Source organism: Acomys minous, assembly GCF_964271855.1.
Source record: "Acomys minous genome assembly, chromosome: 9".
NCBI classification, from domain to species: domain Eukaryota; kingdom Metazoa; phylum Chordata; class Mammalia; order Rodentia; family Muridae; genus Acomys; species Acomys minous.
In genome coordinates, this window is record NC_140490.1 from 6,921,007 (window position 1) to 6,946,516 (window position 25,510).

Genomic DNA, 25,510 nt, shown 5'->3' on the forward strand with positions numbered 1-25,510 from the left:
GCTGATTGGGTGAGACTCACTGCGCTCGTAACAGGAAGGAATGACACGAAGGGCGGCTTCACCTTCTTTACAGCTCAGCACAAGACCGCGCGCGGCCCAGTAAGCTCTAAATGAACAGTGAAACATATTAGCAAAAGAGAAAACTGATTAAAAACCCTCCCCTTTGAGATTTTTCAGTTTATTTTTATTTTATTTCTGTGTTTTGACTTCTTCTGAGACAGGGCTTTGCTCCGTACATAGCCATGCTGTTCTCCGGCTCACGGTGTAGACCATGCTTGCCTTAAACTTACAGTGCCTCCCTGTCTGTACCTTCAAACTTTGCCATTATTACACCAAGCAGTAGAGATCAATCAACAGACTCAAATACTATTGCGTTGGCTAGATTTACAGGAAATCTACTCTCCTGAGAATTTTAATAGACTTTTCTAAAACACATTGGATTTTCATTACTATAGAGGTCAGGATACAAAGCATCCTGCTTTGAAGCTTGTCCACCAGGTAAAAACAGGTTTTCTTTTGTTTACTTTATTATTGTTGTTGTTTTTACAGGGCCTTATTATGTACCCTGTCTAGTGGAACTCATTATGTAGACCAGGCTGGACTCCACAGAGATCTGCCAGCCTCTGCCTCCAGAGTACTGGGCTGAAAGGCATGCGCCACGACACCAAGCTTATTTTATTTTTTAGTTGCAGTACCAGGATTGAATCAGGACCTCACATGCTGGGCAGCCCTTCTATCATCTAAGTATAAACATACATCCCAAACACAGAGGGCTCTGTAGGTCATGTAGGAGTTTGAGAGGCTAGAGAGCAGTAAGTATATTGGAGTGTCAGTTAGGAACAGTGCCTCCCTGCACTGGGTGGGGGGCGGTGAGAAGGATGGGGACACAGACCAAGAATGATATTCAAGTTTTGTGGGTTGGTAATTGTGTTTGGGAGAGTTGTACAGTTAACTATGGGTGTATTACTCATTACTGGACCTAGCTGGTACAGTGTGGATAGGAGACATATGGGCTAGAAGTTGAGAATTGTGCTGTATTGGGATTCCTGGCCACTGAAAAGAGGGAAAAAGAGGGTGTGTAAAAGACACAGAGACAATACAGGTTTAAATGAGAAAGATCTGCCACACTGTATCACGTGAGACCTTGTGACACAATTAAGTAGGTAACAGAAGATTAGAGGATCAGATTAAGGCTTGTGCAGTGGTCCAGGCAGGTTTATATGAAACGCACGAGGAGAAATATCCCTTTGGCAATGGAAATGAGAAATGTGAAGTCACTTAGAAAAATGTGGTCCTAGGAGGAGTTTGGAAAAAACTGTTCTTTCAACTGTGGATGTTTCAGTGTTTCTGATGATAAAGGAAGTATTTCTGGGTCTCTACCTCACAAGCGAATGGAGCCCTGGCCGGGCATAAACAACTGGGTACAGGGTTAGGTGGTATACACCAAAGAGACAGCTGTGGGGTGGAGCCGTGGCAGGGCAGGGTGGAGTAGGGTTCAGCTCTGTATTTCAGCAGGTAGTTTAGTGCCCAGCATAGATTCTCTTCGGCCTCTTAGTCTGTTTAGATGCCCACTCCCCCTTCTCTCCTATCCTCTGTCTCCAGTATTTTTGGGGGACCAGGGATTGAACCTGGGCCTACTCTACAATTGAACTAAATCCCCAACCACTACTTGGTTCCTGGTTGGAGTTTCTTTTCTTTTCTCTTTTGAGATAGGGTGTTGCTTGTCTAGCCAAGACTGGCTTTGAACTCACTATGTGGGCCAAGCTAGCTTTAAACTTCAAGCAGTCCTGCTCAGTCTCCTGCTCAGTCTCCTGCTCAGTCTCCTGAGTGCTGTGATCACAGTGGATCTATATCAGCATGCCTAGCTCTCAGTCCCAGCTTTAAATTTCTGTTTCAGTCTGTTTAACTGTGCTGTTAGTATTAAAGAGTTTCCCTAAGACTCAAATGGTGGACCTAGGCAGGCCAACAGGTAATGCGGTGGAGTAATATAAAAAGGTGTGTCGTATTCGAGTTCCTTCCATTTCCCTCCGCTTGCCTCTCTGTGTTTATCCAACCACATCCTGCCATGTTAACCCTCATCTTTGTGCTTTTCTGTCTGTTCTCATTACAAGGATTCATCAAACGTGAGGAAAAAGACTTTGGAAACCCGGCACCATTGTTCCAGCTCCTCTTCCCTCCCTGTCATCCATGACCCTCCTGTATTTCTCCTTGATCCTAAACTCTACCCTCCCCAACCACAGTTCCTGTCCCCAGATGTCCTGATGCCCAGCATGGCAGGGGAGCCCTATAGACCCCCAGGTAACACCCCCCAAACTAATATTATATGCTAAAATGTGATTCTTTTTGTTTGTTTGGTTCGGTTTTTCCACATAGGGTTTCTCCGTGTAGCCCTGGCTGTCCTGGACTCACTTTGTAGACCAAGCTGGCCTCAAACTCACAGTGATCCACCTGCCTCTGCCTCCTGAGTGCTGGGATTAAAGGTATGGGCCACCACACCCAGCTAAAATGTGATTCTTTTTCAGGGTCAAATCAGTATACCTACTGGAAAGTGTGATATCCCTAGGTACAATGAAATAAAAATATGAATTACCATTTTAAGATTAAGCACTGATCTTCATGGAGTATGACTAAATAATTTTTTAAAGATTTATTTTATTTTATTTTTTATGTATGTGAATGCTTTATCTCTGTGTACACCTGCACTCCAGAAGAGGGCACCAGATCTCATTATAGATGGTTGTGAGCCACCATGTGGTTGCTGGGAACTGAACTCAGACCTCTGGAAGAGCAGCTAGTACTCTTAAGCACCGAGCCATCTCTCCAGCCCCTGAATAATGAGTGTGAACTGAACTGTTTTAGTCATGAAGAAAAAAGTCATCACTTTTAAGTGATGAAGTGTAGCTAATAACTAGTCTTTAGAATCCTCCTACAAACTGAAAGTGTCATCACTTTTAGCTAGCTTTTTCCCTTGCTGCTTATTAAGTTGCAGCTGACGATGTAGGAAGACAGAAGTTAACGGAAGACTGGGAAGGCTCTGTACTTTAAGAATGCATGTCTTATGTGCAGACCCAGATGGCCTGGGGGAGGATGGGCAGCACCACTCTGGCTTTCCCTGACCTCCATGGGAAGATGTTCTTCTCTTACTCCTTATGGGTTTCACTTACATTTTACATCTGCAGTTCTCAATGGGGAAGAGGATATACTCCGTGGCACTTAATGGATGCTGCACAAAGATGCTTTGAAACATCACACAGTGCACAGGGCAGTCCCTTCTGATCCTCGGTAAAGAGTGATCAGCCCGCAGGTGCCGTAGTCAAATACATGTGTAGAGAAGACTTTCTGTTCCACGTTGTGTGTGAGGTTAGAGTGGCATGAACGGAAGCAGAGACCTCAGAATTTGAACAGAGATTTAGGCGGAGGCCACGTAACTGCAGGTGCCGTGTTAGGAGCCAAGCGGACCAAACAACAGCAAAGCCAGTCAGAGGCGCTGCACATCAGGCTGGCAGACCTCTGCGAGCTCGGGGCCACCCTGATCTATAAAGTGCAAGACAGCCAAAGCTATACAGAGAAATCCTGTCTCACCCCCCCCCCCCGAGAATAAAATATAAATTAGAAAAAAAAAAAGAAAGAAGTCGAGTAAGATCTGAGTATAATTGCCACCAGGGCACTGTAGTTGTTGTATTAAGCAGCCATTCGTGTGCACACATTTATACGTGTTTGTTAGAGAAGGGTTATGGTGACTATAGTACGGCAGTGTCCAAGAGACTGCTTCATTTCCCCCATGATAAAAGAGATTGATTTTGATGTAAAATTTAGGAGTTTTTAGGGCTAAGGCTATAGCTTAGTGGTAGAATGCTCGGCTAGCATGCACAAGGTCCTAGGTTCAATCCTCAGTACTGAAAAAGAAATCATATCTATCAGAAGCAAACCTAGGTTTCTTTTTTCCCTTGTGCGTGTATTCTTGAAGGAGTAAAGAGTTGGGTAAAACATCCAGGAATGGTCCTTTGGGAAGGAGAATTCTTTTCTAAAGATGCTCAGTCTTTGGGTTTCTTTTGTTTTCTCAGGAACTTCGAGGAGTGTCCAACAGTTTCTGGCTATGTGTGACAGGGATGAAACTTGCCAAGGGACCAAATACACAGGAAGGACTTTGAATTACCGAAGTCTACCTCATCGTTCCAGAACCGATGCTTCCTGGGGACCAGGGTCAGAGGTCAACCAGCATGTTGGGGCCAGAGACCTAATTACGCCAGCATGCAAGCCTCAGCTAACCTACACTGCCACACTACCAGAAAGACGCAAGGGCCTCCAGGTTCCTCATGCCCAGTCCTGGGGGAGTCTCTTCCACCCACCCTCTCATCCTTCTGCTGTTCACCCAGTGTCCTCGCCCTCCACCAGTCGTCACGTACCCCTTAGGTCAGCTTGGAATTCGGGTCCTGTTCTAGGATCCCGAGCACCTGGCCCTCGAAGAATAGATATGCCCCCAGATGAGGACTGGAGACAGAACGCTTATCCCTCCCAGAATAGGCATAGGAGGATGGGAGAGGAGAGAATTATGTTTGTCCTATCAAACGCCCCTGGAAGAGAGCAGAACAGAGTGAGGTTTTTACAGCACAGCAGGTGGTAGGGGTCACTCCTAACTGGTCCTGGAGCCCCACCTTTCTCTATAAAACTGTACTATGGCAAGTGATACCTTGCATCCTGCCAGTTATGCTATCCTCATCTCAACATAGAATTGGCCATTTCCGCTCAGGCATCACATGCTTGTAATCTCAGCAGTTGGGAAGTAGAGGCCAGAGAATCAGCAGTTCAAGGCTAGAGACACTGGGGTAAAAGAGACCGTGCTGTAAAAAACGGAACCATCACAACAAAAAAGAACCATTGGATTTCCTAAGGGTGTTTGCTTCTTCAAGAGGGAGTATTTGAAAGTTCAGCTTTGGAGCCGGGGATGTAGCTCAATTGGTACAGTGTTTTCCTAATATGCACAAAGCCCAGGGTTGTATCTTCAGCACTGTGTAAAACAACTTCATGGTGCACAACCGTATCCTAGCACTTGGGAGGTAGAGGCGGGAGGATCAGAGGGTCAGGGTCATCCTTGGCATAGCAAGTTCTAGGCTAGTCTGGGCTACATGAGACCCTATAGGGGTTGGAAAAAGAAAACTCAAACTTTGGCTCCTCTAGCAAAAGGAAGCAGCTGATGCTTAGAGCTTTATCTCAGCCACTTTAAAGTTGAGCCTATCTTATTATTCTGGACACTAGCAATTCCCAAGTGTTTAAAATCAGTAAGCCTGGCATGGTGGTACACGCCTTTAATCCCAGCACTTGGGGGGGCAGAGGCAGGCGGATCACTGTGAATTTGAGGTCAGCCTGGTCTACAAAGTGAGTCTAGAACAGCCAAGGCTACACAGAGAAACCCTGTCTCGAAAAACAAAAAGAAAAAAAAATCATTTTATTCCTGGTTACGTTTTTATGTCCTCTCCCCGACCCCCAGCTCCAATCTGAGCCCTCGTCTTCTGGTCCCGACTGTAGTCCCAGCTTAGGCTCTTCGTTTACCCACCTGCCTCTAGTACCAACTCTCTCCCCCTATCTCCTGCCTCTGGAGAGGGATATAGTTCCCTGTAGTCAGGATTCTGACCACATCCTTAAAAGAAGCTCAACTGCCCGGGTATTATGGCCGGTCAGCCTTCCTTATGACTCATACTTTAGGCCTAGAATGTGGAGCTGCCAATATAATATTTGCCCTTTGGAACAAAGATGGAGTTGGGCACGCTAACACACCCTCCAGCCCTTAGCAGCAGAGCCATTACTGCCACATGCTCAGTCATCGTTGTAAACACTCAGAGTTGGCTAATCTATTTTAGGGCAAAGCATACTGTTTTTGTAAAGTATTTTTCATTAATAAATCTATAAGATAGTTCTATTTAATCTCTTGTCCTTCACTTTTGTTTGTTCTTGCTCTTTTCTTCTGGGGTGGGGAGGTTGGGTATTTATGTGAAATGATTTTTGACCAAGTGAAAGTGAATCAACAAAGTGGAGTTGAAAAATATATAGTCCATGTTGGAGTCAATATATTCTTAAATAAGAGTCTTTTTCCTTTTGTTATGGCTGCTAGCATGTTAACTATCCCTTTCCTGCCTGTGACACTCAATACATGACATGCTTCATTCTTCCCCTCACTATGGAGATTCTCTGGGCATCCAGATTACTGACAGGCTCATTCCTGGTAGAAGTACCACTCGTGGTGCCTTTCTTCTCTGCATCCAGGTTTGTGCTGTGCTTCCTATGCCTTGCCCTCTTCCCGTGGCCCCACTCCTCTCCCTTTCCCCTAAGAGTCAGACTCTCAGCTGGGTGTGGTGGCGCACGCCTTTAATCCCAGCATGCGGAGAGGCAGAGGCAGGCGGATCGCTGTGAGTTTGAGGCCAGCCTGGTCTACAAAGGGAGCCCAGGACAGCCAAGGCTACACAGAGAAACCTGTTTTGAAACAACCGCCCCCCCTGCCCCCCTGCCCCCCCCCGCCCCTGCAAAGTCAGAACAGCTCTATGATAATGAGATCTATCTTCATCCATGACACACTCCCAAAAGTCTCTTTCCTTTAGCAGGTATTTTGTAGTGGCCGCAGGGATGGCTCAGTGGTTAAGAGAACAGGCTGTTCATCCTGGGTCTGGTGTCCATTGGGTGTCCTTTCCTTATAATCCCAGATCTCAGGTTCATTGGTTCACTCAAAGAAACAAAAGATGCTGAGACCTGTGTTCTGTTGCTTCCCTAATCACCGTTTTGGACAGATTCTAAGCAACTCCCCCAGTCCCAAGACAGGGTTCTCTGTGTGGCTTTGGCTGTCTTGGACTTGCTTTGTAGACCAGGCTGGCCTCAAAGTCACAGAGATCCTGCCTGCCTCTGCCTCCCAAGTGCTGGGGTTAAAGGCGTGTACCACCACACCCGGCTACAAATTTTATTGAGTAGTAGAATATGCTGGACTTTCTTGCTCCATCCTATTTGGATCCTCCACCATGTAGACACATGGGCCTTAATAGGTAAGCGGCCTCTGAACCTTTCAACATATCTGGTGTGCGACATACTCTTCTAATCTTTTATAAAAATTGTAGTTAGTTACTTTGTATTTATGAGGTACACATGAAGGTCAAAGAATAAGTTGTAGGAGTTGGAGCTCTGCTTCCACCTTGTGTGCCCTGCCCTGTGGTTCATCATTGGGTTTGGTGGCAAATGCCTTTACCATCTGAGCCATCTTACAGTGACTAATCCTATAACATACAATAACTAAGTTTCTCTTGTAGTCCTGGCTGTAGACCAGGCCTGCCTCTGCCTCCTGAGTGCTGGGATTAAAGGTGTGTGCCACCGTGCCTGGCCTGTTCTTATTTCTTGACCTCATGGATGCTGGTCAACTTGGATCTCCTTCTGTAAGTTGCCCAGGCCCAAATTCTGTATATACACAAATATAAGGAACTAATTTTTAATTTTCTACCTACCTAGCCTCTGCTGCCCAAAATTTTCCAATTATATATACTTTAAAAAAAGTTTTAGCAGAAGTCGGACTTAAAGGAATCCATTCCTTCTTTCTATTGTCTCCTTCCACCATGTGGATCCCAGGGAACTTGGGCCGCAGTCCTTGGCAGCAAGCCAGCTGAACTCTCCTGGCCTCGAACCTATTTCCTGAGTGAAGTGAGATAGTGTGGCCTTTCACGGGAATCTGACAGATTCTTCGAATATCTCTTGGTGTCATTCCCTGGCTTCCTTTGACTTTCAGGCCTTAAACCTTGGTGCTTAGACTTTTTCAGCTGAATTTATGTGCCTTCAGACTTTCCAACCCCAACTCCCTTTTTGTCTTTTTGAGACGGAGCCTCACTTTGTTACCCTGACTGGTTAGACGCGGCTAGACTTGAACTCACAGAGTTCTGCCTCCTGAGGCCTGGCAGTCAGGGAAAAACTGCATTTTAAATGATAGTGGCACTTCTTTTGTCTCCAGTCATACCATTATCACTCAGGTTTTGTAGGCAAATTGTCTTATATTTGTCTAGTAGTGGGAAATTCTGAGCTCTAACTACGTCTCTCCGTTTTCCTGGGGTCCAAGGCAGCCAGAGAAATGGCCTTTCTTCGTTGCACTCACAGAAGCCCTTCTGTCTAGTCTGCGCCTTCTCTTTACTGTCACGTGTTTCTGCATGCAAGGAATTTTTACCTGATCCCTTGACTTGCTCCCGTTTCCGTAGTAGCTTCGGTAATTTTACTCAAGTCCCTGGAGCCTGTCCCGCCCCCGCCCCCGCACGCGCGGTGCATGACGGTCTTAGCCCCTCTGAAGGGAAAGAGGATCCGCCATGTTCCCCGGCGGCGCCGCCGCTTGGCTCTAGTAGCCGCCGCCCCCGCCCCCAACCCCGCCCGGCCCGGCACTTAGCCGAGCCCCGGGCCCAGCATGGCCGCCCCGGAGCCGGCCCGGGCCGCGCCGCCCCCTCCCCCGCCCCCGCCGCCCCCTCTTGGGGCCGACCGCGTCGTCAAAGGTGAGAGGTAGCCGAAGCCCTGGGGGCCTGGCGTGAGGCGCGGTGTGAGGGCGGGCGGGAGTCCGTCCCCTCAGGAGCGGGCCCGGCGGGGCGGGCGAGTGACTGGCTGCCTCCCTCGGGGAGTGGCCCCTGGGCGGGTCCCCGCTGGGCCGGGCTGCGGCGGTGGCTCCCGCTCGCCCTGCAGGCCCGCGCCGGGCCGCGGTGCGGGGCGCCGCTGTCGCGGGGTTCGGGCGGCGAGCCCCTTCCTTGCCGGCTCCGCCTGTTCCCGGCGCAGGGCCCGCGGTGAGCTTCCGGCTCGGCCACAGCTGCGCTCGCCCGCCCGCTCACTCCCGGCTTGCCCGGCGCACCGCGGGGCCCGGTAGCCGCACGCAGTCGCGTGAGCTGTCGGGCTCGCCCGGGTCTGGCCCACGCCTGCTCCCGAGTGACAGCGCCTGGCGAGCTCCAGCCGCAGGGGGTTCGCGCTCGGCCCTCAGGCGCCACCCCGCGCGGAGAATGGGGGAGCCATATGGGATTGGACGAGGGTGAAGGAGTCAGGCGGGATTCAGGAACCCAGAATTTTAGCTGCAGGGCAGAGGCGAAAGCCGTGTAATAGAAAGAACGAAAAAGTATGCATAGGAAGTAGTAGTTAGTTATATTAAAAACCGCCAGCGCTTATCAGAAAAGGCTTACCTGTCGCCCCTAAACACAGGGCGTGCTTTCTCTAGAAGAAAAAGTGAAACCCTTCTGAGCCAGGGATGGATTAATGGACGATTGTGTATAGATAAGCAGATTTATTTAGAGAAATTTAGAGGCAGTTGAAAGTTCCTTAAGAGTCCAAGTTCTCTGAGAGTGCATCCACCACACAAATACTTTGGATATTAGTACGAACCTAACGTTAAAGTTTTTGTTTATTGTGTAGTCAATAAGCAGAAATCATGAAATAAAGATTTCGTTTAGACTATGTTTATTTTTAAAACTATTTTAAATTTCAAATTCAGTTTTTCAAATACAAACTGGCACAGTCTTTAAACACTGTTAGCTTAGTTTTGAATCGTGGCCCTGGTTTGCCATTAAAATGTTTTAAAACAAGAAACCCTTTTCTCCTGTGTGGGTGTGTGTGGGTGTGTGTTTGTGTTTGAGACAGGGCTTCGCTGTGTAGCCTTGGCTGCCCTGCAGTGCATTCTATAGGCCACGCTGGCCTTGAGCTCAGAGATCTGCCTGTCTCTGCCTCCCCAAGCGCTTGGATTAAAGGTGTGCATCACCACATCCAACTGTGCTGTGTGCTTTCTTTTTTCAGTCTGCGCTTTTGGTTCCTAAAATGATACATATAGTTGAAGCTAGGCGTTAGGTGGTCGGGTTAGGCATTAGTTTGAGCCAAACAGTTTATGAAATTTTTCTGAGGGTTTTCCCCCTTTAAGGGAACAGAGAAAATCAGGTATTGATTCTATCAAATTCTGTAGTTTTATAGGTGGGGGTTGAAATGGAGGCCGTTGCCTGCCTCTTCATTTTCTTAACTATATTTCCTGTATATTAATTTGTATGGGTACTTTTTACCAGAATAAAGCGGTGAAATAATACTAACTAGTCACACTCACGAATCATGTATTTATGCTGTCCTTATGCGAGTCTTGTTCCTTGTCATATGTGTGGCAATGTGTTTTTCCTACTGCTTTAATGAAGAAAATATGAGCATAAGGCAGATTCCGTAGGGGTGAGTTAGTCCAAGACACAGCCATTTACAGTTTATTGGTTTGAAGTAAAAAAACATTTTCTTAGTAGGAAAGAAGCTTGTTTGGAAATTTTCAGTTATAAAGCTTATGGCTAACATACCTTGTGTCTCGTTTCCTTGTGGAATTTATTAGAATTCCTGATACTGTGGTGGCACATGCCTTTTAATTCCACCACTTTGCAGTCAAAGGCAGGAAGGTTGATGTTAATTTTGAGGCCTGTCTGGTCTATATAGCAACTTTCAAGCTAGCCAGAGTTACATAATGCATCCCCATCTTAAAAGATAAATAAGTAAAACAACACAAAAATAAAGCTCAAATTTCATTTAAGTTCAGGATATTGTTCTACTTTTCATATACACTATTTTATAAGATTGTTGGGGGAAACTTCCATTAGTATTGAGTCCAAGTCTCTCTAGAACTCTTTCTTCTTGTCTTTAAATTTTAGGCTCAATGCTTTTATTCTAAAGCCTTTTTTTTTTTTTTTTTTTTTTTTTTTGACACAGGGTTTCTCTATATTAGCCTTGGTGTAGACCAGACCAGCCCGGTTGAACTCACACTGATCCGCCTGCCTCTGCCTCTGCCTCCTGAGTACTGGGATTAAAGTCCTGTGCCACCACGCCCAGCCCTGTTTTTTGTTTTTTGTTTTTAAAGATTTATTTATTATGTATACAATGCTCTACCTGCATATACACCCATAGGACAGAAGAGGGCTTCAGATCACATTATAGGTGGTTGTGAGCCACCATGTGCTTGCTAGGAATTGAACTCAGGACCTCTGGAAAAGCAGTCAGTGTCCTTAAACTTTGAGCCATCTCTCCAGCCCCTGAATACGTTTTGTTTGTTTGTTTGTTTTGTTTTTAAGATTGCTTTTATGTGTACAGATGTTTTGCCGATATGTTACATATGTACACCGTGTGTAGTACCCCAGGGAGGCAGAAGAGGGTGTCAGATTCTGTAGAACTGGAGTCAACAGAAGGATTAAGTAGCCTTACGGGTGTTAGAAACCTGATAGTGAGTGCTCTCAACTGCTAAGCCATTTCAAGTCCCCAGACATGTAGGTTTTTAGGAAAATATAGAATGTTTTGTTTACTATCACACTTATGAAATTCTCTTGTAAGTTTGGGAGATTTTAAAACTATAGTAATTCATTTATAAATGTGATAAGCCTGTCACTAAACTTGTTAGTAGCAATTCTGTTCACTGGTCATGGATAATTAGGTTTCTTGGTTAGTTATATTCAGTTCTGAACCTGAGTTTGACTCAGGTCAAACTCTTTTCATTAAAAATCTAATAGAGAGGCTGGTAGTTAGTCCCATGTACTGCTCTTACAGAGGACCAGAGTTCTGTTCTCAGCATCTATGTCAAACAGCCCATAGCTGGCTAACTCCAGTGTGAGAAGATCTGATGCCCTCTCTGTGCTTTATGGAAGCTGCACTCACTTGCATATATTCCCACACAGACACACATGCATATACATAATTAAAAATAAAATGAATCAATAAAAAAGATTAACCTGATATGGTTAGTCACAATGGCATATGTTCATAATCTCAGCACTTTGGAGGATGAGAAAAGAAAGTCATCAGTTCAGGATCAGCCTGGGCCATAATGAGACTATGTCTCAAAAATACTCAAAGTATAAATAAACTGGGTAGTGGTGGCACACGCCTTTAATCCCAGTACTTGGGAGGCAGAGGCAGGTGGATCTCTGTGAGTTTGAGGCCAGCCTGGTCTACAAAGCTAGTTCAGGACAGTCAAGGCTACACAGAAACTCTGTCTCAAAAGCAAAAAACAAAACAAAACAAAAAAACAATGTATAAATAAATCACAAGTGATTTATGTCAGATAGTATATGTTCCTGAAGCATCTGTTACTCTTTTGTATACATTTGAATTAAGAAAATAGAAATGGGGCTGGAGAGATGGCTCAGAGGTTAGGCATACTGACTGTTCCTCCAGAGGCCCTGAGCTCAATTCCCAGCAACCACATGGTGGCTCACAACCATCTATAATGTGATCTGATGCCCTCTTCTGGCTTACAGTTGTACATGCAGACAGCACTGTATACATAATAAATACATAAATCTCTGGGGGAAAAAAGAAAGAAAATGGAAACAAATGGTTGGTAAGATGGCTCAGTGGGTAGAGGTGCTTGCTGCCAAGCATAACCTTAATCTCTGGGACTCACATGTTGGAAGCAGAGACCCAATTCCTCTTGATAGTTGTCCTACCTCTGCACACATATACATACACTACATGCAAAATAAATAAATGAAATAAATTTTATAGCATGTAACCTTAACAAAAAAAAAAAAAAAAGGAAATGGAAACAAACTAGGAAAAACATAACTGTGCATCTGTACCTTATTGCCACATCAGTAAAATGGTGTATTTGAAACACAAAATTCTGATTTAGGAGTATTCCTTTCTTCTACTCCCCACAGATTTATTTAACCTAATTTTTCCAGTTACTTTTCCTCACTAAATTGTGCATGTATAGCTACACAAACTTAAATCCCAGTTTTGTAAAGCTGCTATAACGTGAAACTCACCTTTATCCCATACAGAGTAGTGTTCAGGTTATATCCATATTAGCACACACAATTTATAAGTTTTTTTCCTTTTAGTTTTTAAAGAAAAAAAATGATTATACTTTTTATGTTTGGAGTATGTGTGGCAGAAATGTCATGGCACTTATGTGGGTATTAGTTCTCTTTTTCTACCATTTGGATCCTAGCACTTGAAGTTATGTTAGGCTTGATGGCAAGTGTCTGTGCATGCTGAGGCATTTCCCATAGCCCTCGTTTTGATTTTTTGATGTGGGGTCATATGTAACCCAGAGGCTGGCCTTGAAGTCAGTTATTTAGCTGGCCTTGAACTTATCTTCCTAGTTTTATTTCACCAAGTGCTAGGAATACATACATGCATGTACTATCATGCCTGGCAAAGATTTTCTTTTACATTCAACATTTTCCTCCCAATTTTCTAGTTTTTATTAATCATAAATTATCTATTTGCCGATTGAACCTAAATGCTGAGTGTACTTTCTTCTAGGCTGATTTTTTTTTTTCTTTTTCCAAGACAGGGTTCCACCGGCCTCTGCCTCCCAAGTACTGAGATTAAAGGCATGTGCCGCCACCACCACCTGGCGTGTTTTCTTTCTTTCTTTTTTTTTTTTTGGTTTTTCGAGACAGGGTTTCTTTGTGTTGCCTTGGCTGTCCTGGACTCGCTTTGTAGACCAGGCTGGCCTCGAACTCACAGCAATCCACCTGCCTCTGCCTCCCGAGTGCTGGGATTAAAGGCGTGCGCCACCGCCGCCTGGCATGTTTTCATATTTTAAAAGCAGTTTGAATATTAGTTTTGTTTACAAAGTATGTTTTAGGCTTATATATAAGGGTAACTCCTTAAACTGCTTTTCTTTTTACCCTTGTTAAAATTTTAACCATACTAAAATAAATTTTTAGTACCATGTGTTCTAGAGAAAGCAGAGGGACAGAGACTACAATGTGTGTTTAAAAGTTAAGAGAAAGCACTATGGTAGCAAGTTATCTTAGAAAGAAAATACCAAGAAGGAAATACAGATACTCAATAGAGAGCTGAAAGCCAGAGCTGTCAAATGAGTAAATGAGTTACAAAGGAAAATTTATTGAAAAGAACTGTGATGTATTAAAATGAGGTATGTTTTGTGTTAATCATATGACTTCACTTCATCATAAAAATGTTAATTTATATTCAGAGGTAAAATAATCCAGCTAATTGAGTCTTTGTACATAAAGTTTGTCTTCAGACATCAAAGTTACAAAATAGTAGCCAGGCTGTGGTGGCTCATGCTTTTAATCTCAGTGTTTGGGAGGCAGAGAGAGGCTGATATCTGAGTTTGAGGACACCCTGGTTTACAGAACAAGTTCCAGGACAGCTTGGGCAACATAGAGAGACTGTCTCAAAAAACAAACAAGCAAACAAACAAAGGAAAAAACCAAACAAACAGAAAAAGTTACAAAATAGTGATGATTAAATTCCTGCTGTATGCTGGGCTTGGTGGCGCATGCCTTTAATCCCAGCACTCAGAAGGCGGAGGCAGGTGGATTGCTGTGAGTCTACAAAGTGAGTGTAGAACAGCCAAGTTTACACAGGGAAACCCTGTCTTGAAGGGAAAAAACAATCCTGCTGTGTGCTTCTTACCTTGTAGGAAGACAGTGGCAGTGTAAAAGGTAAAGTCTTGATCCTTGGGAAAAGAAGTACTCACGAAAAGTTAATAAATTTTGTTCAATAGGAATGTGGTTTATAGTTACTACGGAACCTAGCAAGTTGTCCCAGTCCAAAGGATGTAGTAATATCTGGTCTGGCAAGGCTCTTTTTTAAAAGAGAGGGTCTTACTGTATAGCTCTTAATGGCCAGGTTGGCATTGAATCTAGATCATCTGCCTGCCTCTGCCTTCCCAGTACTGAGATTAAAAGTGTGCATCATTACACCGTTTTTATAGGATATACATAAAGGGTTTTGTTGTTGTTGTTTTGTTTTTTAAAAGAAGCCTTGAAGGTTGGGTAGGATTGAAATAAGGTAGGAGGGTCCTTGACATGTGCAGTGTTTATTGTGTACCTCCTTTGTACCAGGCATTTTACGAGGAATTGGAGTATGTAACTCAGTTGGTAGTGCAGTTGTCTAGCGTGCAGGAAGCCCTGAATTTCAACTCCAGTACCACATAAATCAAACACAGCGACACATCCCTGTAATCTCAGTGTTTGGGAACTGGAAGTTCAAGGGCATCTTTGACTACATAGTGAGTTTGGGGCCATCCTGTCATACAGGAGATCCTGTTTTAAAATAAAAGATACTAAGTAAGATATAGTCTTAGGGCTGGAGAGATGGCTCAGAGGTTAAGGGCACAGTCTGCTCGTCCAAAGGTCCTGTGTTCAATTCCCAGCAACCTCATGGTGGCTCACAACCATCTATAATGAGATCTGGTGCCCTCTTCTGGTATGCAGGTGACATGCAGGCAGAACTCAGTATATATAATAAATCTTTTTTTAAAAGATACAGTCTTAATGTGGGTGGTATGGTGAGGGTAACACTATAAATAAATATAATGAGTTTAGACACAAAGTGCTACTAGAATGATAAAGGGAATGACAGCAATCTCAATTTACAAAGAAAGCGTTACTGAGAGTGATGTTCAGAGGTGCTCCTTGAAAGACGAGTAGGGACGAAATAGAGAAAATAGAGTTGGGGAAAGGGAGGTGTATGACAGTAATATGTAAGGTGCTAGTGTGTGACAGTAATATGTAAGGTGCTAGTGTGTGACAGTAATATGTAAGGTGCTAGTGTGTGACAGTAATATGTAAGGTGCTAGTGTATGACAGTAATATGTAAGGTGCTAGTGTTTGACAGTAATATGTAAGGTGCTAGTGTATGACAGTAATATGTAAGGTGCTTGGCAAGGGATGGCAGAGGAAGTTGGAAAGGGACCTTGGTGATCCCAGTTAAAAAGCTAAAATTTTAGCTTGTTAGAGCAGGCTAGCCTCTGAATGATTAAGAATGCAAGTTGTAGATAGAATCATACAGACTTCCTGGCTTTGAAAACTGGCTCTACCACTGAGTAACTTCATGTAAACAAGTTCTTAACATTCTGAGTCTTAGCTTCCTCATTTAGGCTAAAATTAGTGTTTTATTTTAGAGTTTATGGAATATTAATTAGGGCAGTGCATGTAAACTCTGTACCGTAGTACCTGGCCAGGCATGTCATCTGTACTAAATCAATGGTAGCCATCACTATTAACTGTTTTTGATGATTTTAAAGTAGAAGCGTGATCTGTTACCATTTTGAAAGCTGATGAGATTGTATGAAACAAATTATTAAAGGAGGCAGCAGCTTTAATTAGGTTTAGTTATGTTAGTAGAATAGTTCAAGAGAGAGATGACCAAAGCATCAATTAAGGGAAAGAAAGCCAGGTCTGATTATGCTTAATAGTAGTAGGAGGTAGATATATGTTGGATAAATCATGGAGAATCATACTGAAACGGATTAAGAATACTAAGGGATAGTAAAACTAAATTTGCTTTGGCGTGATTCAATTGAGCAGTTATAGTTGGGAGTACAGATTGGAATTACTTGTTAAGGACTGAGAGTGGTAACATTGGAAAAGACCTTAAGATTCAGGTTATTAAAAAATAATCTTTTTAAAAAATTATTTATTTAATGTGTATGAGTGCTCTTTTTGCTTGTATACCTACATGCCAGAAGAGGGGATCAGATCGTATTACAGATGGTTGTGAGCCACCATGTGGTTGCTGGGAATCGAACTCAGGGCCTCTGGAAGAGCAGTTAGTGCTCTTAACCTCTGAGCCATCTCTCCAGCCCCCGAAAAATATCTTATAAATGAAGTGCCTGTGGAAGTAAAAGCACTTTCTAATGGCCTATGTTTGAGTCTAGAACCCATGGTGATAGGAGAGAATTGGTTTTCTTTTTATTTGGTAAGAGACTACTTTCAGTCATATGGTATATACCTTTAATCCCAGCACTTGGGAGGTAGACACAGGAGTGCTCTTAAGTTCTGCCATAGCCTGAACTAAATAGGAGAGACTGTCTCAAGGAAAACATAAAAACAAAACTACCTAAAAATTTGAGCCTGTTAATTTAGCTATGCTTTGTTTTATTGAGAGTGGATAGTAGAATTAAAAATTCCTAATAGAAATTAGATTATAAGAATTGAGCTACTGTTGATACAATACAGATAAAAGAAAATTCAGTAATGCAGATGTAAGAAAACTGAGAGAATTTGAACAATCAAAAAGCCTTGGGGTCATATTAGAGAGGTTACTTAATGGATAAGAGCCTTTCTCTTGCAAAGAACCTGAGTTCCCTGCTCCCTGCTCTTCACATCTGATGCTTTAACAGCCACCTGTAACTGCAATGCCAGTGAAGCCATCCTCTGGCCTCCAAGGGTACCTGTACACATGTGGTGCACATACATATACTCAGGTCTACACTTATTTTTATAAAATAAAATATGGCTTGGGAGATGGCTCAGTGGTCAAGAACAACTTGTTACTTGTTGCTTTTGCTGAAGACTCTTAAGTTCTTAGCACTCACTTTGTAGTTAACAACCATAACTCCAGTTCCAGGGAATCTTGACACCCTTTTCTGACCTCCATGGGCACCAAGCATACATACATACATACATACATACATACATACATACATACATACATACATACATGCAGTTTGAAGACTCACACGTCTGTAATACAACTAAAAAAATTAAAAGTATATAAAAATAATTTTTTTTTTAAAGCCTAAAATTCAGGCTGGAGAGATGGCTCAGCAGTTAAGAGCACTGACTGCTCTTCTAGAGGTCCTAAATTCAGTTCGCAGCAACTACATGGTGGCTCACAACCATCTATAATGGGATCAGATGCCCTCTTTTGGTCTGTGGGTATATATGCAGGCAAAACACTGTATACATAAATCAACCAACAAATCAATCTTCTTTTTAAAGCCTAAAATTCAGAAAGGGGGAAAAATTTAAATCTTAGTGATGAGCAATAATGATATCATGACAAAAAGCAAAGAAGAGCTGGACGTGCTGGTGCATGCCTTTAATCCTAGCCTGGTCTACAAAGAGAGTCCAGGACAGCCAAGGCTACACACAGAAACCCTTTCTCGAAAAACCAAACAGGAAGCAAAGAAGGAAACAAAATTTGAGGAAGGAATACTTAAATAATGACCAGAATTAAGCAGATGAGTGTGATGCTTTGAAATTCTGAGTACAATGCTGTTTATTTGTTGACTCTTCCCTAAGTTTATGTGGCTATTCCGTAGATCTATATCAGCTTGATAAAAAACCTATTGTGTGGGTTTTGAAATAGAATCTCAGTGAGCTCAGGCTGGGCTACTGATCCTCCTGCCTTCACCTCTGGAGTGCTGGCATAACAGTATGCACTAGTATTCCTGGCTAAGGAGCATTTTCATGATCCCTTAGGTCAAATGAAACTTGTCATTATGTTGATATAAAGGCATGATACTGGAAAGCCAGGTGTGGTGATGCATGCCTGTAATCCCAGCACTTGGGAGGTAGAGGTAGGCAGATATCTGAGAGTTCGAGGCCAGCCTGGTCTATAAAGCAAGCCAGGGCTATTACACAGACAAACCCTGTCTCCAAAACCCAAAGCAAACAAACGAACAAAAAGACACGACACTGGATCATCATTTAGACCTAGTTTCAACCATGGTTCTACACCTTGAGAAACTACTTAACTTCTCTGAGCCTATTACCTCATTGATGAAATGGAGATGAAATCTGTGTGATCACACAAGATATTTCTGAAATTCATATGGGACTGTGACTAAATCATTATATATTGTCTTTAGATTTATGAGTATTTTAGAAACTACATGCTAATAATTGAATAAACGGTGTATATTGTAGATACTTGATACAGAGATGAAATACCTAGCCCCTTTACTTTCAAGGCACTAATAAGTTGGTAAGAAAGACAGGCATTTAATAATGCAATTGATACATGTTATAACTTAAGTATACATCATGGCCTATATTATCTGGTCAAAAAAAGAACAGCTACTGTTAATGTATGATGGGAATATCATAAAAGTTTCCTAGAATGAAACACTAAACGAGACTTAAAGACAAGGGGTAACTGGGTGTGGTGGTTCATGCATGGAAATCCTATCATTCCTGGGTATGGGGGATTGAGGCAGGAGATTGTGGAAGTTCAAGTTCAGCATGGGCATAGTGAATTCCAGGTAAGTTTGAGTACAGTGTGAGGTCTTACCTCAATTACCCCAACATAAGGTGAGATTATATACCCAAGACAACACGATGTGCAAAGTAAGCCAATCAATCAATCAATCAATCAGTTGAGCAGATTGTCACTATGTAACTTGGCTGGTTTGGAATTTGCTGTGTAGACCAGGCTGAACTCAAACTCATAGAAATCTACCTGCTCCTGCCTCCTGAACACTACTCTCTATACTACCATGCCTGTCTAAAATAGAGAGTTTTAAATATATAAGTTAATGTCTGAAACAGAGTATGTTCAGAATATAAGGTGGTAGTAAAAGATGTGGGTAAAATATAGGTGGGTATTTGGTCATGAAGGGCCTTTATATCATGTTAAAATAAAGAATTTGAATTTTAGAAATAGATATCAGCACAGTGATTAATAGTACTTCTTGTTCTTACAGAGGACCTGGGTTTAGTTCCCAGCACCCACATGGTAGCCCACAGCCATTTATAACGCCAGTTGCAGGTGACCAGATGCCTTCTTCTGACCTCTGAGGGCACCAGGCACACATGTGGTACACACATGCAGACAAAACACTCATATACATAAATTAAAATTTAAAAGTAGTTTGAATTTTATATAGTGAAGCCAATCTAAAATTGAATATTGATGTCTGGATTTCATTTATTTCTTTAGGGTTTGTTAGTTTGTTTGTTTGTTTCCCTCAAGACAGGGCTTTACTATGTAACAGAGCTCTGGCTATCCTGAACTCACTTTGTAGACCAGGCTGCCTTGGAACTCAAAGAGATCCGCCTGCCTCTTCCTTCTTGAGTGCTGGGATTATAGTTATGTGTCACCACACCTGCCCTGATGTTTAAATTTTAGAAAGAGAAATATGTAGGTTTGGGCAAGTGGCTCAGTCAGTAGACTGCTTGAAGGCCTGAATTCTTTCTCCAGAACCCAAGTAAAAAGTGCTAGTTGTGGCAATATGTGCTTTTAATCTTAGTACTGGAGAAGTTGAGACAGGCAGGTCTCCAAGTTTCCCCTGCCAGTCAGCATAACCTAGCCTACTTTGTGGGTCCCAAGCCACAGAGAGAACCAACCATCTTAAAAAAAAAAAAGTGTGTGTCACTCAAAAAAAAATTTGTTCTCTGCCCTGAACATACACATACGTACAAAAAATGTAATGGGCAAAATGGAAAAGATTGTAGTAGTTGGACATGAGGAGGGAAAGACATCTTTATTCACTGTCTGGTGACCAAAGAGACAAAAACAAAATTATTTAGGACCATGTAGGGTGAGGGAGATAGTCATATCTAGGATAATTTGCAGACTAATTAGACAACCATTTGGTAATGGCTTGGATGGAAAGATACCACATTCACTTTTTGGCAAGTTAAGTTTACAAAATCTATAGGCTATAAAGTTGAAGATATTTGATAGCTTAATGTGGAGCTGGAGTATAGGGATGGGACCTGAACTGAAGTTGCCTATTTAGAAGTTCTCAAAATGTATATGCTATTGTGCATTTGTGATCTTTGCAGCACTCAGGAGGCTAAAGCACTAAGATTTCACGTTCCTGGCCAGCACGGGCTATATACTGGGAGCTATGGTGTTGAGTAAGATTTACTAACTCAGAGTAGTATGAGAGGAGGCTCAAAGACAGGACGCGTAAACCACCACTGACATTTTAGTAAGGTTCAAGAAAAGAAGAGGTTGAGACTGTAGCTCAGTAGGTAGAGTGCTTTCCTTACATGCACAAAGCCATGGTGCTTTCAGTCCCCAGCATTGTATAAACCAGGCATGGTGCTGCACACCTGTGATGGCAACCTGTGGGAGGTGGAGGCTAGAGGATCAGAAATTCAGTGTCCCCTTTGACTACATAGTGAGTTCCAGGCCAGTAAAAAATCAACCCAACAAAATTGTTCTCTAACATCCATACACATATTGTGGCACATACACTCACACAGATCATGTAGATGAGTGATTCTCAACCTTCCTTTTGCTATGACCTTTTAATACAGTTCCTCATGTTGTGACTCCCAACCATAAAATTATTTTTGTTGCTACTTGATAATTTTGCTGTTATAAACCATAATGTAAATAACTTGTGATTTCCTATCGTCTTAGGCAACCCCTGTGAACAAGTTTAGAAACAGTGATGTAAACACTTATACACATACTGTAATAATTGCTTTAGAAATAACATGAAAGATGATCTTATTTGCATTTTATTATGATTCAGGCTTATGTAGTAATATATATGTATATATGCATGCATACACACACACATATTATTTGTTTTTTCCAAGACAAGTTTTCTTTGTGTAGATCTGGTTGTCTTAGAGCTAGCTCTGTAGACCAGGATGGCCTTTAACTCACAGAGATCCGTCTGACTCTGTGCCATCCCCAACTGGCATAAATTATATTTTGCAGTTTGAATATGCATTATAATTAGAAAGTTCTGACTAAAAATTTTTTATAGTAAAAAAAAAAAGCTTCAGTTAATCTTGAATTCTTTCAAATAATTCAAGTCTCTTACCATTTTCGACAAAGAACATATTATTATATGTAGCTTGTTATCCCCCCACCCCAGTACCAGGGGTGGCCTTGCACTTGTGAGGCTAGCACTCTACCATTGAGCTATAGTCCAGGTCTTATATTGTTTTGCTTGCTAGTTTACTTCATTTATATTTATTTACTTGTTTGTTTATTTGCCTATTTGTTTATTGTTGAGACAGCCTCTCAGTAGCCAAGGCTGACCTCAGATTTGCTAGGTTCTAGACCTATGTAGTTTTTTCCCCCTAAGATTGGTTTATTTAATATATATGCACAGTATTTGCATGTATACCCAAATGCCAGAAGAGGGCATCAGATCACATTATAGATGATTGTGAACCACCATGTGTTTGCTGGGAATTGAACTCAGGACCTCCAGAAGAGCAGTTAGTGCTCTTAATCTCTGAGCCATCTCTCCAGCCCACCTATGTAGCTTAATAGAACTGTAGAAGCTAGGTTTGGAGGAATGCCTGTAATTTCAGCACCCAGGAGGCAGATGCAGGTGGATTTCTGTTGAGTTCATGATCAGCCTGGTCTATATAGTGAATTCCAAGAGAGCCAGGGCTACTTTAGTGAAGTGTGTGTGTGTGTGTGTGTGTGTGTGTGTGTGTGTGTGTGTTCACGTACGTGTGTACACAAGTGTTTAACTAACATGTAGGAGGGCCTGAGTTTCATCTTGAAATTACTCTTAGAAAACATTTGTTTTAAATGAATACTTGTATCCATTAAATGGAAAAGAAGAAAAAGTCTGGTGTTTTTCAAATGTTTTTGAAATTTATTTGTTTATTTACTTATTTTGGTTTTTCGAGACAGAATTTCTCTGGGTACCCTTGGCTGTCTTAGACTTGCTTTGTAGACCAGGCTGGCCTCGAACTCACAAAGATCCACCTGCCTCTGCCTCCCAAGTGTTGGGATCAAAGGTGTGTGCCACCACCACCTGGCTCTGGTTTTGAAATTTATATTCAGTTTTTTTGTTTTGTTTTTGTTTTTGTTGTTGTTTTGTTTTGGTTTTTTGAGACAGGGTTTCTCTGTGTAGCCTTGGCTGTCCTGGACTCGCTTTGTAGACCAGGCTGGCCTCGAACTCACAGCGATCCGCCTGCCTTTGCTTCCCAAGTGCTGGGATTAAAGGCGTGCGCCACCACGCCCGCTTATATTCAGTTTTAAACAAATTTTTATTTTAATTAATTTATTTATTATGTATACAATGTTTTGCCTGCATGTACACCTGGATGTCAGAAGAGGGCACCAGACCTCATTATAGATAGTTGTGAGTCACATGTGGTTGCTGGGAATTGAACTCAGGACCTCTGAAAGAGTAGTCAGTGCCTTTAACCTCTGAGCCATCTCTCCAGCCCCTATATTCAGTTTTAAATTATTAGTTTCTGTGTTAATTTATTGTTACTTGTTTTGTGTTCATTTAAAAAAAAATGCAGCAGTCCCTTTTCCCCCAACTCACCGGTTGACATCTGAAGAAGTATTTGATATGGATGGGATACCCAGGGTGGATGTTCTGAAGAACCACCTGGTCAAAGAAGGTCGAGTAGATGAAGAAATTGCACTGAGAATTATCAATGAGGGCGCTGCCATTCTTCGGCGGGAGAAAACCATGATAGAAGTAGAAGCTCCAATTACAGGTAAATTTACTTGTGTTTTATATGTTATTAAACCAGTATTTAGTTGATTGGTGAGAAAGCTGTTTCCTAATCAATCACATAATATACTGATTTATATTGTATGGACGTTGCCTTAATTTTATAATTTTTTGTGTGTATTACATTTTTGTCTTTAATAAGTACACATGCAGCTGTACTCTAATATGCTTTTAAGAAGGTTTCATCAGTTGTATTGGCCATACTTCAGTTTGATTCAACACTTAACTTTGTACTTAACTTTAGTGGCAAATACCTTAGTACCATATTAGATACCCAAGGTGATCATTTGAAGGTCATTAAAAAGTACTGAGGTGAAAATGGGGGTTTATTGCCAGCATTATAATCTTGTCATCCTATGAAGTTCTTCCTTAGCTTCTAAATGAGGATACTTATAAATTTAGATGAAAAATTCATTACTGACATAAATCCTGTTACTTCTGTTACATTTTGTTTTAGATCTTGAACATATGAGCACTTGGTTAGCTATCATCCCCATGATAGTCTTCGTAGGCCACCTTCAGGTAGCTCTTGATAGCATTTATATTCTCTCCATGTTACAGCAGTTAGAGTTTAAGGAATATTTGTTAACTTTGAGGTTTTTTTTCATATCTAATAATCTTCTTGTTTCAGTGTGTGGTGACATCCATGGCCAATTTTTTGATCTGATGAAACTTTTTGAAGTAGGAGGATCACCTGCTAATACACGATACCTTTTTCTTGGTGATTATGTGGACAGAGGTTATTTTAGTATAGAGGTAATAATCATATACTGTCTTTTGAATTGCTGTTGTTAATATAGATTATTTCTATTAATTCCTAGTACAGTAAGTTCCTAAAATATTTGTATTGGGTTCTTTTTAATACCTCTATATATTCTGAAATTTGTAGGAAAAATTATTTATTCCTTTTTCAGACCATTTAGTTTTCTTTGTATCATTTCTTACATTGTCATTCCCCCAGTGGAAATGATGATCAGACTGAGATCTTTATTGTTGTGTTATCTCATGACTTATGAGCTAACAATGGTCATTTCTTTCTTTACCTCCCTTGCCACTAAGGGCATTAAACCATGAGAAAGATTATATTCTCTTTAAATGAAGAATTTTGTGATTCTATGATTATTTAAACCCTAGATTTATCTTATCATGGTGCTATCAAGATCCAAGAATATGGACTGGAGAGATGGCTCAGAGGTTAAGAGCACTGTTTTTTCCAGAGGTCCTGAGTTCAATTCCCAGTAACTACATGGTGGCTCATAGCCATCTGTAATGAGATCTTGTGCCCTCTTCTAGAGTGCAGGCACACATGTGGGCAGAATACTGTGTAAATAATAAGTAAATAAGTCTTTTTTAAAAAAAATCTAAGATTATATGAAACGTGAATTTTTAAACTTAAGAGGCATTAAAATGACCTATTGTTTGTCACTTAATTCAGTGATTCTTTTTGCTCCTTTTTCTTTTTAATTGTATGAAGTATGGAAAATACAGTACAATCTGTATTTTCTAACATGTGTATCTCTTCTTTCTTTAAATGAAAAATGGGACCATATTAAAATGTTTTTCTCTATCTTGTCTTCACATATCTGTACACTATTGATGTCTTTACATATTGGTAAATAAAAACCTACAGAATCATTTTAATAGCCAAACTGTTTCTCATTGAATAAACAAGCCATAACTTCTTGTTGAACATTTAAAGTTCCCAAATTTTGGTTATGTTTTGTTTTTTAAATTACAAGTGATATCTTATTGGGACATGTTTGTATATATTTCTGTAGGACAGATTTGTAGGTAGACTTGCTTAGTCAAAGCTCTGTCAGTATATAATGTATGTTGCACGTTTAATGTATCTCAACCAGGTTTAAGCATTAACAGATACTGGTTAATTTAGTCCTCACAACATTGTTATGAGGTAAGTTGTTATTTATCCATCCATTCAGTAGATGAGGAACCTAAGGCTTGAAGTTAAAGTGGTTAGTAAGTGGCATAGTCAAGCAGTTTGACTCTAAGCTTCTGCTTTTAATCACCTGTCCTAATAGGTATTGAGGCCTTTTTACCTGGTAAACTTTAATTCTATGTAGTGTTATGTGTATCCACGTCTAAGGAATTTTCCGTATATTGTAACTTCTCAATAAGGACTTTGGGACTATCCATTCCTTCCCTTAGGAATTTTATAGTCCTAGGTTGTTCTTCCCATTCATAGTCTCATTATCAAGCCCTTTAGTCTTTCCTGCTTTAAGAAGAATTAGAAAATGTTTCTGCCTTACACAGAATTAGTGTAATTGACAAAATCAGCAAAGTAAAACGTAGTTGTTATTGAGCATGTTGGTGTGTATGTACTCATTT

The 25,510-nt window shown here is 41.6% G+C and overlaps 2 protein-coding genes across 18 annotated transcripts in view; both read left to right on the forward strand.

The window, feature by feature from the left end:
* USP54 (ubiquitin specific peptidase 54) overlaps positions 1-5,922 on the forward strand; it is an 84,465-nt gene extending 78,543 nt beyond the window's left edge. For 11 of the 12 annotated variants that reach the window (XM_084794930.1, XM_084794931.1, XM_084794919.1 and 8 more), the window contains 2 exons: positions 2,112-2,298; positions 4,065-5,922. In XM_084794930.1, coding sequence (XP_084651056.1) covers positions 2,112-2,298; positions 4,065-4,624 — 747 coding nt within the window. In that variant the 3' untranslated portion in view covers positions 4,625-5,922. The remainder of the gene's footprint in view (positions 1-2,111; positions 2,299-4,064) is intronic. The other variant, XR_014781696.1, reaches the window with a different exon arrangement.
* Positions 5,923-8,293: 2,371 nt separating this feature from the next.
* PPP3CB (protein phosphatase 3 catalytic subunit beta) overlaps positions 8,294-25,510 on the forward strand; it is a 47,761-nt gene continuing 30,544 nt past the window's right edge. For 3 of the 6 annotated variants that reach the window (XM_084794981.1, XM_084794982.1, XM_084794986.1), the window contains exons 1-3: positions 8,295-8,504; positions 22,947-23,147; positions 23,796-23,920. In XM_084794981.1, coding sequence (XP_084651107.1) covers positions 8,420-8,504; positions 22,947-23,147; positions 23,796-23,920 — 411 coding nt within the window. In that variant the 5' untranslated portion in view covers positions 8,295-8,419. Of the gene's footprint in view, positions 8,505-22,946; positions 23,148-23,795; positions 23,921-25,510 lie in introns of all 6 variants that reach the window. The other 3 variants (XM_084794983.1, XM_084794984.1, XM_084794985.1) reach the window with 2 other exon arrangements.